The following is a 15,366-nucleotide window of genomic DNA, read 5'->3' as shown; positions in this document are numbered from 1 at the left end:
GTGAAGGCTGAGATTCCTGTTTACTTGGAAATGTATGATAAAATAGGACCAACTCAGCATGGTTTCATCAAGGGGAGGTCATGCCTGACAAATCTGCTAAAGTTATTTCAGGAAGTAATGAGCAAGTTAGACCAAGGAGAGCCAATGGATATTAGCTACCTGGACTTCAAAAGCCTTTGACAAGGTGCTACACTGGAGGCTGCTGAGTAAGATAAGGACACATGGTGTTAGAAGCAAAGTGCTAACATAGAGTCATAGAAAGCCTACAGAATAATTAGACGCCTGGCTGTCTGGCAGAAAGCAGAGAATGAGGATAAAAGGATCCTTCTTAAGATGGCAGCCGGTGACAAGTGGTGTTCTGCAAAGTTCAGAATTGGAAGCAGAACTTTTCACTTTATACATTAATGATATAGATGAAGGAACGAAGGGCATTCTGGCTATATTTGCAGATAATACAAACGTAGGTAGAGGGACAGCTAGTATTGAGGAGGTGGGGAGACTGCAGAAGGATTTGGACAGGTTAGGAGAGTGGGCAAAGAAGTGGCAGATGGAGTACAATGTGGAAAGGTGTGAGGTAATGCACTTCAGTAGGAGGAATAGAGGCATGGACTATTTTCTAAATGGGGAGGAAATTCAGAAATGTGAAGTGCAAAGCTAGTTCTAGTCCAGGATTCTCTCAAATGTATCCTTGAGTCAGTAGTTAGGAAGGCAAATGTAATGGTGGTATTTATTTTGAGAGGACCTGAATATAAAAACAGGGATGTACTTCTGAGGCTCAGTAGGGCTCTGGGGTCAGACCACATTTGGAGTATTGTGTGCAGTTTTGGGCCTGATGTCTCAGGAAGGATGTATTGGCCCTGGAGCATGTTAGAGGAGATTTCACGAGAATGGTCCCAGGAATGAAAAGCTTAACATATGAGGAACATTTGAGGACTCGGGGTCTATACTCGATGGAGTTCAGAAGGATTGGGGGAGAGGTCTAATTGAAACATCCTGAATATTGAATGGCGTAGACAGTAGATGTTGGGAAGATGTTTCCATTGGTGGGAGAGACTAGAACCTGAGGGCACAGCCTTAGACTAAAGGGAAAACCTTTTGGAACAGAGATGAGGAGAACCTTCTTCAGCCAGAGAGTGGTTGACCTATGGAATTCATTGCCACAGAAGGCTGTGGAGGCCAGGTCGTTGAGTATATTTAAGACTGAGATAGATAGGTTCTTCAGTACTAAAGGGATCAAGGGCCATGGGGAGAAAGCAGGAGAGTGGGGTTGAGAAACCTATCAGCCATGATTGAATGGTGGAGCAGATTGATGGGCTGAAGAGTCTAATTTCTGCTCCTATGTTTTATGGTCTCATGGTCTTTTAGAGTTTTATTCTTTGTACATATTCTGATGATTGTGTTTTTAAGAGAATTGTGCTGGTAATTTCTGTTGAAGTAAAGTTTGCTTATTTTCATAGGTACTACAAGACTTCTGTTTTAATCATGTGTTTCTTCATGCCAACTTTTATTCCCTGGTACTTCTGGGGAGAAAGTCTGTGGAATTCATATTTCTTGGCATCTATCCTTCGATATACAGTATCCCTGAATGTCACGTGGTTGGTTAACAGTGCTGCTCACATGTATGGAAATAGACCCTATGACAAATCCATCAGCCCGAGAGAAAATCGATTTGTTACATTTGGAGCAATTGGTGAGTAAGAAGCTGGTTGTTAAGTTTATCTGTGAAAATGGAAGTCGTTTTAATTTTATGATATTTGATAAAAAGTAGGGACAGACCTGCTGCTCACATTGAACCAGGTATCAGAGGTTTTAGTGACGAAATTCAAACTTTTCCAATCCTTTTGTGTTTGTCTCCTGAAAATGACAACTGCTTTATCTTCAGGATTTTTTTGTGATGGCTCGTATTATCTTGGGGGGTGTGTGGGGTGCGCTGTGAGGGGCAATGTTGGCTAGCTCAGTTGGCTAGATGACTGGTTTGCAAAGTAGTGATGCTAACCTCATCCCCTGGAATGGTAACTTTACAATTTTCTTGTCTTGAGGTGGTATCTTTAATATTTTTGTCAACCTCTGTCTCCAAATCCTTCTGGTCTTCCGCAGCACTGAGCCTATTTCCTTTATGAACGTTCAATTCAATCTGACATATTTTGGTTCGGAACGTCATCAGTGTTCCCTTACAGATTCCTTTTCATCTCTTAATAAAAATTAGCAATATCTATTTCATTCATTTTGTTTCTAATTTTCATCATTCTCTTACCTTCACCGGTCCATTTCTGATTCTCCCTGCTTGACTTCTGATCTCCATTTCTGGAGATTAGCTTTCTACTAATGTTCTCTACAAATCCACAGGCTATCACAGTTATTACTCCATTTTCTCCACTTTCATTGTTGTATTATTTCCAATGAAGCCAGCTTCCATGTCAACAGTTAACCTGTGGAGTGGTTAGATACAACTAACTTGTTAGTCTACCCTAATCCACACTCCTGACCACACTGCAAATTTCCCTCTACACCACGCAGCCCATCCTGACTTTTTCATTTACTGTCACTGGGTTAAAATCTTGGAATTCTTTTCCTAACATTGTATACCTTCACTATATCCTCGCAGCAGTTCAAGAAGGCTCATCTTCATCTTTAAGGCAATTAAGGATGGTCTCGTGATGTGTACAATCCACAAACTAGTAATAGAATGTCAATGGTGTTTTATTTCTTTGTGTTGAATCATGAAATCCCTACAGTGTGGAAACAGGTCCTTTGGCCCAACAAGTCCACACCAACCCTCAGAGTACCCATCCAGACCAATTCCCCTACCTTATTATCTGATATTTGCCCCTGACTAATGCATCCAGCCTGCACATCTTTGGGTTGTGGGAAGAAACTGGAGCACCCAGAGAAAACCCACACAGACACAGGGAGAATGTGCAAACTCCACACAGAAAGTCGCCCGAAGCAGTAATTGAACCTGGCTCCCCGATGCTATGAGGCAGCAGTGCTAACCACTGAGCCACCGAGACTCTTCTTTTTTCTTGTTTATTCTTCCTGCCCCTTTCCTCTTCGCTAGCTTAAAAACTCTTACAATCAGATTTCTGATAATTCTGATGACAGGACATAGCCTGAAATGTACCTTTGCTTCTCTCTAGAGATATTTGCCTAACTGGCTGAGTATTTCCAGTACTTTTACTTCCTCCTTCTGCCATTTCTCTGCATAATGAATTGCCTAATTTCTGGTACCATTCTTGTAAATATCCTGTGCATCATCTGTCAGACCTTAACAACCACCTTAAGGGATGGTGCCTTGGATTGAATTTAATACTTTCAAGTTAAGTTTTGTGAAGTTTTGCTATAACTTCTTTGATTTTGTATCTCAATATTTTAATGTCAAGTATTTCATTTTTAACATCTGCCTTAACTTGCTTTTTGATTCTTCCTTTCAGAGTGCAGAATCTCGCATTTTCGTATGTTAAACTGCATCTACCAAATTTTTTTCTCACTCACTCAAACTATCTATATCCCATTGCAAATTTCTCCTTATGCTGTCATCACAACACACTGTCACATTTGGTTTTGCATTAGCAGGGAATTTGGATACATTACACTCTACCCCTCCTCCAGTTCATAATATAGATAGCAAATGATTAAGACCCTAAGGCTGATTGTTATGACACTCCATGAATATTTTGATCCCCTCCATTTCTGCAGCTACTTCCCTTAAAGCACTTAACTGCAGGCATCACATTCGGGCAACTTGCAACAATACATCAAATACTTTGTCCCTCATAACAGAGACTGTTACAAGATATTTCCTACCATTAGTAGTTTGTTTTTTATCTATTTTTGGGATATTCATAGTCCTCCACAGTGAGGACTGATGTAAATATTGATTTAAATTATCTGCCATATCTGTAGAAACTCCTACTGTTTAGTTTTATATTTTTGTCAATTTACTTTCATAATTAATTTCTTCCCTCATTATTAGCCTTTTAGTTATCCACTGTTGGTTTCTAAAAAAGATCTAAATCATCTGGCCTATCATTAATTTTTTTCTGCTATTTTTGCCTTAGTTTTTATTAGAAATTCTTATTAATCCTTTTTGTTAAGCCTGGATAATTCATTTTTCTCATCAAGTCCTTCTTTTTGACCAGACTAATTCTTTGCTAAGTGTTATGTAATACATGCTGTAGACAAGTCTTTCTTCATACCCCTGCAGTTGCCCTTATTTAAATTGATGACATTGGTTCGAGACCTGAGTTGCTCTCTCTCAAATTGTATTTGAAATTCTACCATGTTGTGATCACTATTTCCTAGAAGATCCTTAACCATGAGATCTCTTATTAATCGCAAGTTACTAGATCTAAAATAGCCTGTCCTGCAAACAGGCTGTTCTAAGAAACAATCTCAAATGCTCTCTACAGATTCATTTTCCATGTTGCCTGTGCACATCTGATTTGTCCAGTCAATATGCAAATTATAATCACCTATGATACTTATAGCACCCTTCTTACACACCTCCAATATTTTCCCATTTATGGTTTGTCCTAAAGAGAGGCTACTCTTTGGGGACCTATAGACAATTCCCACCAATGACTTCTTTTGATTGATTTTCCTCATTTCCATCCCAACTGATTCCACATCAGTCTGTTGCACCTATATCACTATCATCACCACACCAATACCAACATTTATTAACAAAACTACCTCATCTCCTTTCACCTATTCTTCTGGAATGTTGACTATCCTTGACTATCAAGTTCTTAGTTTGATCACCCTGCAAGTAAATCTGTGAAATAGCTATCAAGTCATACTCATTTGTCTTTACTGTGCAGTCGACTTAGCTATTCATCAGGCATTCAGATAAAGATTCTGAATTAGAACTCCTTTTTCCCCCAACAAACTTTGAGCCGCACATTTACCTCACTAACCTTATTTATTGAATTCCAGTTTGCACATGGCTCAGGTGGCAATTGAGTGATTATTAACTTTCTGGTTCTGGCTTTTAAACCCTGAGCTTCTCATAGTCCCTCCGCCAAACCTCTCTTCTATGCCTACCTATGTCATTGCAACCTACAAGAATCTCAACATGATCCTTCCTTTCTCACTCTAAGTTCTTGTCCAATCCAAAAAGAGATTTTAATCAGGTAGGCAACACAGCTTTCAAAACCCAGTTTTTGTTTAAGAGAACAATTTTATGCCCCTAATTATGTTTTGCCCTGTAAGTACTTCCTATATTAACATTCTTTCCTCCCTCTACTCCAACGACATTCTGGATCATGTTGTTTGCTCATCCTCCCTAGTCAAGAACCTTATACTTACTGGACAATTGGAGTGACTGAAGCACCTCCAAAGCAGCCATATTCACCTGTCCCTGACCACCGATCAAATTTAATTAAGTTAATTTAAGGGTGACTGCCTTCTGAAACACATTTTCCAGACAGCTGTGCCCATTCCTGAAATGCGACAGTGTCTGCAGCTTGGACTGCAGCTCACTCCAAAGTTCATTTAGCAGCCAATACTTGCTGCGATGTGACAACTGTGAATTGTGCTGATGTCCATTAGCTCCCACACACTACAGTGGCAACACATCACCTGTCCTGCCAGCTTGATTCTGTTTCTTTCATTAATTTACATATTAAATATTTTACATGAATTTCTCAACTGTATTTGTCTGCTGTAATAGCATCTCCTGATTTCAACCACTTGGGCAATCAAAAGAGATGCTGAAGAAATACCCATCAATCACCCACCTGTGTCCCAGTAATATTACACTTTGGCTCTGACAGATGGAAAGAGGTTGCAGGTGCTGTAATGCTGGGTTTATCTTGGGCAGGTTGTTCTCCATGTGCTGAAACGTACATTTCGCAGTTAAATTGCTGATTCCAAATGCCAGCAGACAGGTCAAGACTACAGGTTACCATGCCCTACTTACATATAACTCCATTGAGATCTATGATTCCATTCCCCAGCCAAACTTAAGTTCAGGCAACAGCTCTATTCTTCCCTTCCTAGTTTTGATTTGTTTCATCCACTTGAAATTAGGGATGCTATTTCGGAACAACCGGGAAAGATGAAAGCGATAGATGATAGTTATGCTAGGAGCGAGCATGCCACATTTGCAGTAAGGCAATAGTTTACAACGCAGAATCATTTAACTGGTAGAGCCATGCTTAAAAGAGGTCAATACATTGCATTGGAAGAGAATTCAGATCAAAACTGTCCATGATCACATCTGGATGGACATATCTATCGCTAACCAGACATGATCAAGACCAAGACCTCGGACAGGGCCTACACATATTAGATTACTTACAGTGTGGAAACAGGCCCTTCGGCCCAACAAGTCCACACCGACCCGCCGAAGCGCAACCCACCCATACCCCTACATTTACCCCTTACCTAACACTACGGGCAATTTAGCATGGCCAATTCACCTGACCCGCACATCTTTGTGACTGTGGGAGGAAACCGGAGCACCCGGAGGAAACCCACGCAGGCACAGGGAGAACGTGCAAACTCCACACAGTCAGTCGCCTGAGTCGGGAAATGAACCCGGGTCTCGGGCGCTGTGAGGCAGCAGTGCTAACCACTGTGCCACCGTGCCGCCCCGGAATTTGGAATTATTTTACTTCCAAAGAGAAGAGGCCATGCACATCTGGGCTGGATTCCAAGAACTGGGTTCCTTTTTCTAGATTGGGCCACTTGATTAAATACATTATTGCATTAGATGAATCTGTTTTTCTCCTGTTTTGTACCAGTGCAATTCTCTCCTATTGCTGTTGTTACAGTTTATTGAGCTTGCATCTATTTACTGAGGGCAATGTTACGGTACACCTTTTAAGAAGCAGGAATGAATTTCTAATTTGCAGCATTGTGTCACATTGCCAGCTGATGGTATGACCAATCAGATCCCAGAATGAAATCTGGCTGATAGATCGTATGTTTTGTTTTAGTTGCCACTGCAGTCGTTAACTGAACCATAGTCTCACAAGGCTGCTGTGTTTCTTTAAAACAGATATTTATTACCTGAAAGACAAAAACAAACAAAGCTACCTAGGTATAGAACACAGTTAGAAAATTCCTAAAATACCCAACAAAACAAAGCTTCAACCTATTTCATAGTATTTTAAGTAGAGAGACATTATACCTTTATTTAAATTCTTTACGTTCTGAACTTTAAAAAAGCTTGAGAGTTAATATTTTGGATGAATACTAAATTACTCTAATTTTTACAGGAGAAGGATTCCACAACTATCATCACACGTTTCCATTTGACTACTCAACAAGTGAGTTTGGTCTGCGACTGAACCCAACAACATGCTTTATTGATTTCATGTGTTGGCTTGGCCTGGCAAGTGATCGAAAGCGAGCTTCTAAGCAGATGATTGAAGCACGTAAACTGAGGACTGGAGATGGGAGCGCTTAAAAGAAAAATGAAGCAAAGCTCAAAGTCCATATGAAGATTTCACTGATTGAAATTTGCTGGACATATAGTCGTCATATTTCAAGCTTGTGACAATGCATCTAGCTTTATTGCAGTTTCTTTTTTTTTGCACTTAATTTTTTCCAGACCATGCAGGTGGAAGATATCCTTGAATTCATTTAATATATTTTACAAACTGCAAAAAGGCCTACTTAATCTGCTTGCCATGCTTTGATGTATTGACAGCAGATGTCCCATACAACCCTGCAGTATCTGAAGGACAAACTGTATATCCAAAGTTTGTGAGAAGATTTGTAGCTCGGGTGCTCGTTCTTGTGGTTCTGTTCGCCAAGCTGGGCGTTTTTGTTGCAAACGTTTCGTCCCCTTTCTAGGTGACATCTTCAGTGCTTGGGAGCCTCGTGTGAAGCGCTTCTGTGCTGATTCCTCCGGCATTTATACTGGTTTGAATCTGCTGCTTCCCGTTGTCAGTTGCTGTCCGCTGCAGCGGCCGGTTTGTAGGGTCTAGGTCAATGTGTCTGTTGATAGAATTTGTGGATGAGTACCATGCCTCTAGGAATTCACTGGCTGTTCTCTGTTTGGACTGCCCTATAATAATGGTGTTCTCCCAATCGAATTCGTGTTGTTTGTCATCTGAGTGTGTGGCTACTAGGGATAGCTGGTCGTGTCGTTTCGTGGCTGGTTGGTGTTCATGGATGCGGGTTGTTAGCTGTCTTCCTGTTTGTCCTATGTAGTGTTTTGTGCAGTCCTTGCATGGGATTTTGTACACTACGTTGGTTTTGCTCATGCTGGGTATCGGATCCTTTGTCCTGGTGAGTTGTTGTCTGAGGGTGGCTGTTGGTTTGTGTGCTGTTATGAGTCCTAGTGGTCCTAGTGCAGCACACCAGAACTACAAAAAGAGGAAGAAGAGCACCTATACAAGGTATTCACCAAGAACGGATACCTGCGCAATTTCATCAACAGATGCCTTAAGGAAAGACAACGAAACGAGGACATGCCACAACCCAAAGGACTGGCCATACTCCCATACATCAGGAGCATTTCTGAACTGACAGCCAGACTGCTGCGACCACTAGGACTCATAACAGCACACAAACCAACAGCCACCCTCAGGACAAAGGACCCGATACCCAGCATGAGCAAAACCAACGTAGTGTACAAAATCCCATGCAAGGGACTGCACAAAACACTACATAGGACAAACAGGAAGACAGCTAACAACCCGCATCCATGAACACCAACTAGCCACGAAACGACACGACCAGCTATCCCTAGTAGCCATACGCTCAGATGACAAACAACACGAATTCGATTGGGACAACACCACTATTATAGGGCAGGCCAAACAGAGAACAGCCAGGGAATTCCTAGAGGCATTGCACTCATCCACAAATTCTATCAACAAACATATCGACCTGGACCCAATATACCGGCCACTGCAGCAGACAGCAACTGACAACCGGAAGCGGCAGTTTCAAACCAGTATAAATGCCGGAGGAATCAGCACAGAAGCGCTTCACACGAGGCTCCCAAGCACTGAAGATGTCACCTAGAAAGGGGACGAAACGTTTGCAAGAAAAACTCCCAGCTTGGCGAACAGAACCACAACAAACTGTATATCCATTAAGTTTGTTTTGCCCTCAGATTTTAAATTCAGTTATGATGTTAATATCATGGATTTATGAAACAGCATAGTGAAATGATTCCCCACTCTCAAAAGCTGATGCAGTAGTCTGCAACATAATTTCATAGTTGTGGGTTTGAAAGGGATAAACTACATGAATTTGTTTTAATATTATTGCCAGACATGTTGTTAATTTCACATATATTTTATTTTATTTAAATCCATGCCAACTTTGTGCTAGAAACTAGTTACTGTAGGGTAAGTGAAGGGCCTTGAAACGTGTATATGCATAATGAGTTGTTAAGAGTCTTTTGTATAATTTGAAACAAAACAGTTTTATTCAATTCTGGTCGGGTGATGTAATGGAAGATTGATTCTTAGGTGCCTGTTGTATGACAAAGGAGAATTGTGAGTTGGAGGAAAAGGAATCTCTATTAGGTTCATTGGATGTGGCACATATTGTGTTCAGAGAAAATACTGACAGCTTTTTGATCTTTTTTTGAAACCAAATTGTGTAAGGTAAATATGATTTGCAGAGTTGAGCCTCATGCATATTTGAACATTGGAATCAAGATTGGTAGCAGACTGTTTTCTCTGAATATGTGGTCTTTCCGATACTTTGAGTAAAGCTGAAATAAGATTTGGTTTTTAGAATGTTTCCTAATTGGGTTAAAGTATTTAAACCTTTTGGGTGCTCTGTTCTTTGCTGTTTATTCAAATTATATTTTTATTTATTTGGTTATAGTTGGGTGCAAATATGTAAAGGAGATGAAATTTTAAAATCAAAATTGTCAAAACATTTTGAGGAGCATATCAATCCGGATGTGTTATTAATTCAGAAACACAACAGAAAACTCTTAAGGCAGGTAATAATTTCCACCTCATACATTTATGCCAGTGTTGATAGTGAGTTCCAAAGACTATCCCAACTCAACATATGCCTCTACTGTTTGAATTTTTTAAAGGAAGTGGTTATTGGTTACCATTGGGATTGCTGCTGTTCATGCTATGTGTGTGAAAAGCAGGGAGGTAGTGGTATGCTAGGGGTACAAACGTGTGATAATGTGAAATAAATAAATCATGCAGTAATCGTAACAGCAACTGGAAATCTATCCAACCCCATCTGTCTAGTGGTTTGAACTGACCATTGAGCCATAAGTCAATATCAAGATTTTAGACAAAATTTTCCCCTCACTAGTATGGCGACATAAATGAGTAGTATGGTGACTAAATAGGGTGACAATGAAAATAATTAAATCCTTAACATCAAGAAAGGTTTTTTTTGACTGGCAACTTCAGAATTTAATTCTTGAGTAATGGCTACCTTATTTCCATATATTTGCATCTGATTAAAGCCCCAACTCCCTCTACTAATATCACACCCAATTTACCATTCCTCCACTGAGAAACAAGATAATGCAAATTCCTAATAGGTAAAGCAGCTCAGGTACTTGGCAGCTATAGCTTGCCAATTGCCTGTCCTGACCATTATGCCACTGCAGCTTCTGCACACCATCAGTGCATGGTCCCTGCAGCACCACTGTGCTCCTTGACTCTTCATCTCAGAACTCCACGTTGGCAAATCGGTAGCTTCACCACATCAGCAGGCCTGCTCTTGGACTAACTCTGCCACTGTCCACTATTTCAGGCCTATGTCTTGCATGCTTCTCTAGATCACTTTGTGCTTAGGGACACCTATGTATCTCATGCATCTATGTAGGATGCTTTTGCGCTGGCGTGAACACATAAGCGTCTTCTGGCTGTTAGCTTTCTAGGTGCTGGCTGACTTTAGTACCTACTTGGAGGTTGCTAGTCTCTGTGTGGGTCACATTGCTTTCTTCACACAGATTGGAAAGATCTTTCAGTGCTTACTTACTTACAGGCTACCCCAACCTCTGCTGTTTACCTTGGTTTTTAGTGTCACTAGAAAGAGGCAACTTGTGTTACAGGGGAGCAAATGTTTCAGTCATGTCACAGTATGGCGCCATGCTACATCAACATCCCAGCTGCAGCATGAGCCAGCTGTTTAAATGCCAAACAAACTCTGTGTGCATGTGAATGGTATTTGTGAAAATCAATAGAGCAGAGACCTTCGTTGTGTGAAGGATGACTACTTTGCGAAGGGGATACCCTCCAAGTCCGTTCCCAACAGTTAAGGGTCTTATCCAAATACCATCGGGCATTCACTATGGTGAATCCTGCAGGTTAAGTGCAACCAATCCGGGGATTACAGGTGGGTCTGTTGGGTGCTGTTGAGGCTTCAATCCTGGGAGTGTGATAAACCAATTTTACCTTCAATGTGGCAACAAGGGGGATTGAGTATAATTGAAATGATTGCTACCACAGTTAGTAGTCATGTATGCACAGGAGAGCGAATGAGGTGTCCTCTGAATGAATAGGAAGCATCAAGAGCAGAAAGCATTAGTAGTTTGGGAGGATGAGGTGGTGAGAGCCCTTGAGTGAACATGATGCATGCAAAGCTTATAATTGTTGTTCATCAGCCTTGGTGAGATGCATGCACAGTGTTAGACTGTGTGCTGGCTCTTTAGTGTGAGATAGCAGAGAGAAAATGGTGCTACATGTTTGCCTGAAGCTCGGAAGATCATTCACCCTCTTGAAGCACTGCTGGGCATCCCTTTTCACGCAGGACACAGCAAATTCTCTCCAGGCTGACTAGGTGTGGTAGCATGGCCTCCTTTGGCTGTCAACAGAGAAAAAGAGCCCTCCACCACTCTGTAAACCAGCACTTCCGTATTTCTGCCCTGGAAGCAGGGAGCTAGCTTGTCTTTCCACTCAGATAGTTTGTGATCAAAGAGAATTAAGCTGCACTGTTTAGGAGTTAGTTCTAGGTTTGTGGCATCTGAAGTGATGTGCAGCTGAGCTTTAAGTAACGAACCTGAGGCATGGAGCCTGGAAGAGTTTGCACCTTTGCCTCACTTGCCATGCAGTTTCCTCGAGAAACCTGCTCAACAGTTCAGTAGTATAATTAATAAAGTGAAAAGCAAAAGATTGCATGAGAACATTCAGCCTGGGCCATGGTAGTGCAGACACCATGAAAATTCACTTGCTACCGCACTTTAACTGTAAATGGGAAAATTCCACCTAGATGTCAATTCTTTTAACCTTATATAACTATTTGTTCTATATATAGTGATGTGATGTGTTCTATGTCTTATTTATGGGTTAGATAGTATATCTACTGTTCTGTACTGTTATTCTTTATTAATGATAATGCAAGAAATAACTTAGAATATTTTCTTTTAATATCTGAATAAACCAAAGTCTGATCTTGCAATTACTTATGGATTTGACCACAGTTAGTTAAATTAAAAATACCGAAGAGCAAAAGAGAAGTTCATCAGTCAGATTTGAAGGACACATTTATAAAATTGATCACAATATGATATATAACAGGCTGATGTTAAAACATTGCACAGTGATCGATTAACTGAAAGATGACCTGTGTGTTTCAGTTCCTATAACCAGCCCCTGGTTAAATTGCCTGCTTATTAAAGGGAGATCAAAGGTCTTCTCCAGGAGAATATTAAGAGACGGTTTACAGGACCATTCTTCTGCATCACCTAGTTGCCTGTAAAAGAACAACACTTGGACTGAGATGGTAACAATGTATTTCGTCTATAATTGATGCCTGATCTTGGAACCTAAGAATGGGAAAGGGAATATATCGTATTTTGACCGAATAGCTCAATGAGTTTTTTTTTTACAGTGAATAGTTGAATCGTTCAGGCCAGGAGTGTCCCAAGTTTGAATTCTATCGTGTTGAGTTAGCTGATTTCAACCAAAGTGAGTGTGTTCTGCTGATCTCAGTCTGTGCATTATGGAAGGAAAAATATCAAGCCATTATTCCTGTTCCTACTTGCTATCCTGTGATCCTGATTGAAAGTGCAGTAAGTGGACATCAGGTGTTGGCCTCTACTGTGATGTACCCAAGGCCAAACAACTCACAAGAAACATTAGCATAGTTCATACATTAATATATATTTACCGCACAATATTGTCTAAATTATTCAAATGGCTCATCAGTTATCACTTATTCCATCATTCAGTTACAGGACACTAATATTTCCTTTGTTAAAAGTTTGACATACTGTCTTGAACACTGATGCCAATGTGTTTTTTGTCCTTTCGCCATTTCTGGCCACCCTCAATGTATTAGACATTTTAAATTGACATTAGATGCCAACAAACTATATTTGAAAATACTAAATGCTCAAAGTAACGTGTTCTTTTGGAGATTTAGCAATGAGTGTCGTTGAAGCTATCCACTTGGCTCAGATGAATGAGTTTTGTAAGAATGCCAAAACCTGACTTGAATTCTGTCATCATTGTCCTGTTGGTTGACTGATCCTGATGTCAATTTGCTGTCTTGGTGAGTGGTAGTATGTGTAGTGACTACTGATGGCAGTCAAGGAGTAACGTACCTCACTACTGCTATTAGTAGTGAGAAATGTGTATGGTGAAGAATTTATTGTAGCTGGAGGTAGTATAAATAGTTGATAAATGACGCCAAAAGCAGATAACTCTCATAGACCATTCCTCTCCTTGGCGATGGTAAGAGTGAAAGTATGTATTAGTGAATTATAATTTTTTTAAATTACAAGTTTTCTTTTGTATGTATTTCTGCAAATCTAATTTTGGATGATTTGTACAGTACAGTCTGAGAAATGTCAGTTCTGTAGCATGTTACTTATTTGCAGTATCTACGAAATGAACTGTAAAGATGTTTAATTTTTACAGTGTTGATTTAACTTTACTTATAAATGAAGGTACTGTCCTCTTGTGTAATATGCCACCTTTTTGGAGAAGAATGTCTAGTTGTTTCAAAAAGAGTCTTGTGCAAACTCATTCTGTGAACTTGTTCCCACTCTAGTTTACAGCAGCTGATAGATAATTAAATATCAATCTGTAAATAATTGTGCTTTGCATAATTAATTCAGTAAGGAGTTTTTTCTCATTTAAACTTGATCGGTGTTCCTAATGTTAGCTATAAGCCCACACTGGTAACACACTGAGAGTTTTAATATTTTGGTGTATTTCCCACTGAACACCCGTTTCCAAATAATAAGAGAAGATAAATTAGAATAACCAAATATGTACCTTGAATTGGCTGCGAAGTGACTCCAGACTCTCTGCTCTACTCAACCCTATGGACAATGGATGAATTAACCGAATTAAGAAGCAGTTTAGCAAGCTCAGTGGGTTTGATTTAGTCAGTTGACATGAGGAACTGTTTCTATTATGACCAATTAAGTATTATTTCTTATTTCTTTGTATGAGCAATATGCCCATAAGTCTCCAAGTAAAACAGGATATCCTATGAACCAAATGCAAGCTTATGTGGTATAAGGAAACATTTTGAAAATCATTCCCATCTACTTATCACATAATTTACTGTATTTTCCCCCTAACCTATTCTGTCCCTTCCACCATAAACCCCAGGACTATTGTTGGGAAAGTTGGCATACTAGCCACACTTGTCTAGAATCCTGTGTTGTTGACTTGTAAGTAATATAACTCGGCCAAACTCTGAGTAAAATCAGAAACAGCTTTATCAAATGTGTGCACAGAAGAATATGTGACATAATGTATTTATGTGTTTTTATTCATCACCATAATCACTACGTTAGGCTTGTAAAGATCATGGAAGGCACTAGTGCACTTTTAAGGCAATCATTTTTTGGAATTTGGCCTGTGAAAATTGAAATAAAATGAAAATAAAGACCAGAAATAACCTGTATTTTGACCAATTTATTATAACAAATATTGTTTGCATTCTTCAAAATGTAATGCTCTCTCATTAACCTAAATATAGAGTTTGTAAAAGGTTTAAAATAAATGCTATTAAATTTGCCTTGTCTCTGTTGTTAGTTGCAATTATCAACACTTTGACCACTGTAACAAAAAAAATTTGCTTTATTTGAAAATCCTCACCTGGGATGTGCTGCCTGTACTTTGGCTCCAAGGTCTAGGTCAGTTCTTCTGTACTTTGTCCAAACAGCTATTCTTGGAGCCTGACCAACTATTAGCAGAGACCATTTTACCATGGCGGGAATTAAATTCAAGTTAGTGATCAGATGCTTGTACTATCCAAAAGAGAGCTCTGGATAATGATTGATGTGAATACTGGGTTATTAATTCCCCAGCCAATGCTCAGAGTACTAAATGTAGCAACACTTCTGTTGCTACAGCTGAACTCCCTATGTGCTAGGGAATAAATTTGGGCTCTTCCTTGCCTCTGTGATTCCATGTAGGTTATTTGACAAATGAATGGCAGAAGCAATCCTCTCTTCTT

The 15,366-nt window shown here is 39.9% G+C and overlaps 1 protein-coding gene across 2 annotated transcripts in view; it reads left to right on the top strand.

The window, feature by feature from the left end:
- LOC132816172 (stearoyl-CoA desaturase 5-like) overlaps positions 1–14,812 on the top strand; it is a 57,997-nt gene extending 43,185 nt beyond the window's left edge. Inside the window, exons 4-6 of one of the 2 annotated variants that reach the window (XM_060825669.1) lie at positions 1,458–1,690; positions 7,224–7,274; positions 12,527–14,812. In XM_060825669.1, the coding sequence (XP_060681652.1) occupies positions 1,458–1,690; positions 7,224–7,274; positions 12,527–12,648 (406 nt within the window). In that variant the 3' untranslated portion in view covers positions 12,649–14,812. Of the gene's footprint in view, positions 1–1,457; positions 1,691–7,223; positions 7,814–12,526 lie in introns of those variants that run through there. The other variant, XM_060825662.1, reaches the window with a different exon arrangement.
- Positions 14,813–15,366: the final 554 nt, after the last annotated feature.

Source organism: Hemiscyllium ocellatum, chromosome 1 (genome assembly GCF_020745735.1).
Source record: "Hemiscyllium ocellatum isolate sHemOce1 chromosome 1, sHemOce1.pat.X.cur, whole genome shotgun sequence".
Taxonomy (NCBI): domain Eukaryota; kingdom Metazoa; phylum Chordata; class Chondrichthyes; order Orectolobiformes; family Hemiscylliidae; genus Hemiscyllium; species Hemiscyllium ocellatum.
The sequence above is the reverse complement of the archived record's forward strand: the minus strand, read 5'-3'. Positions and strand labels throughout refer to the sequence as shown.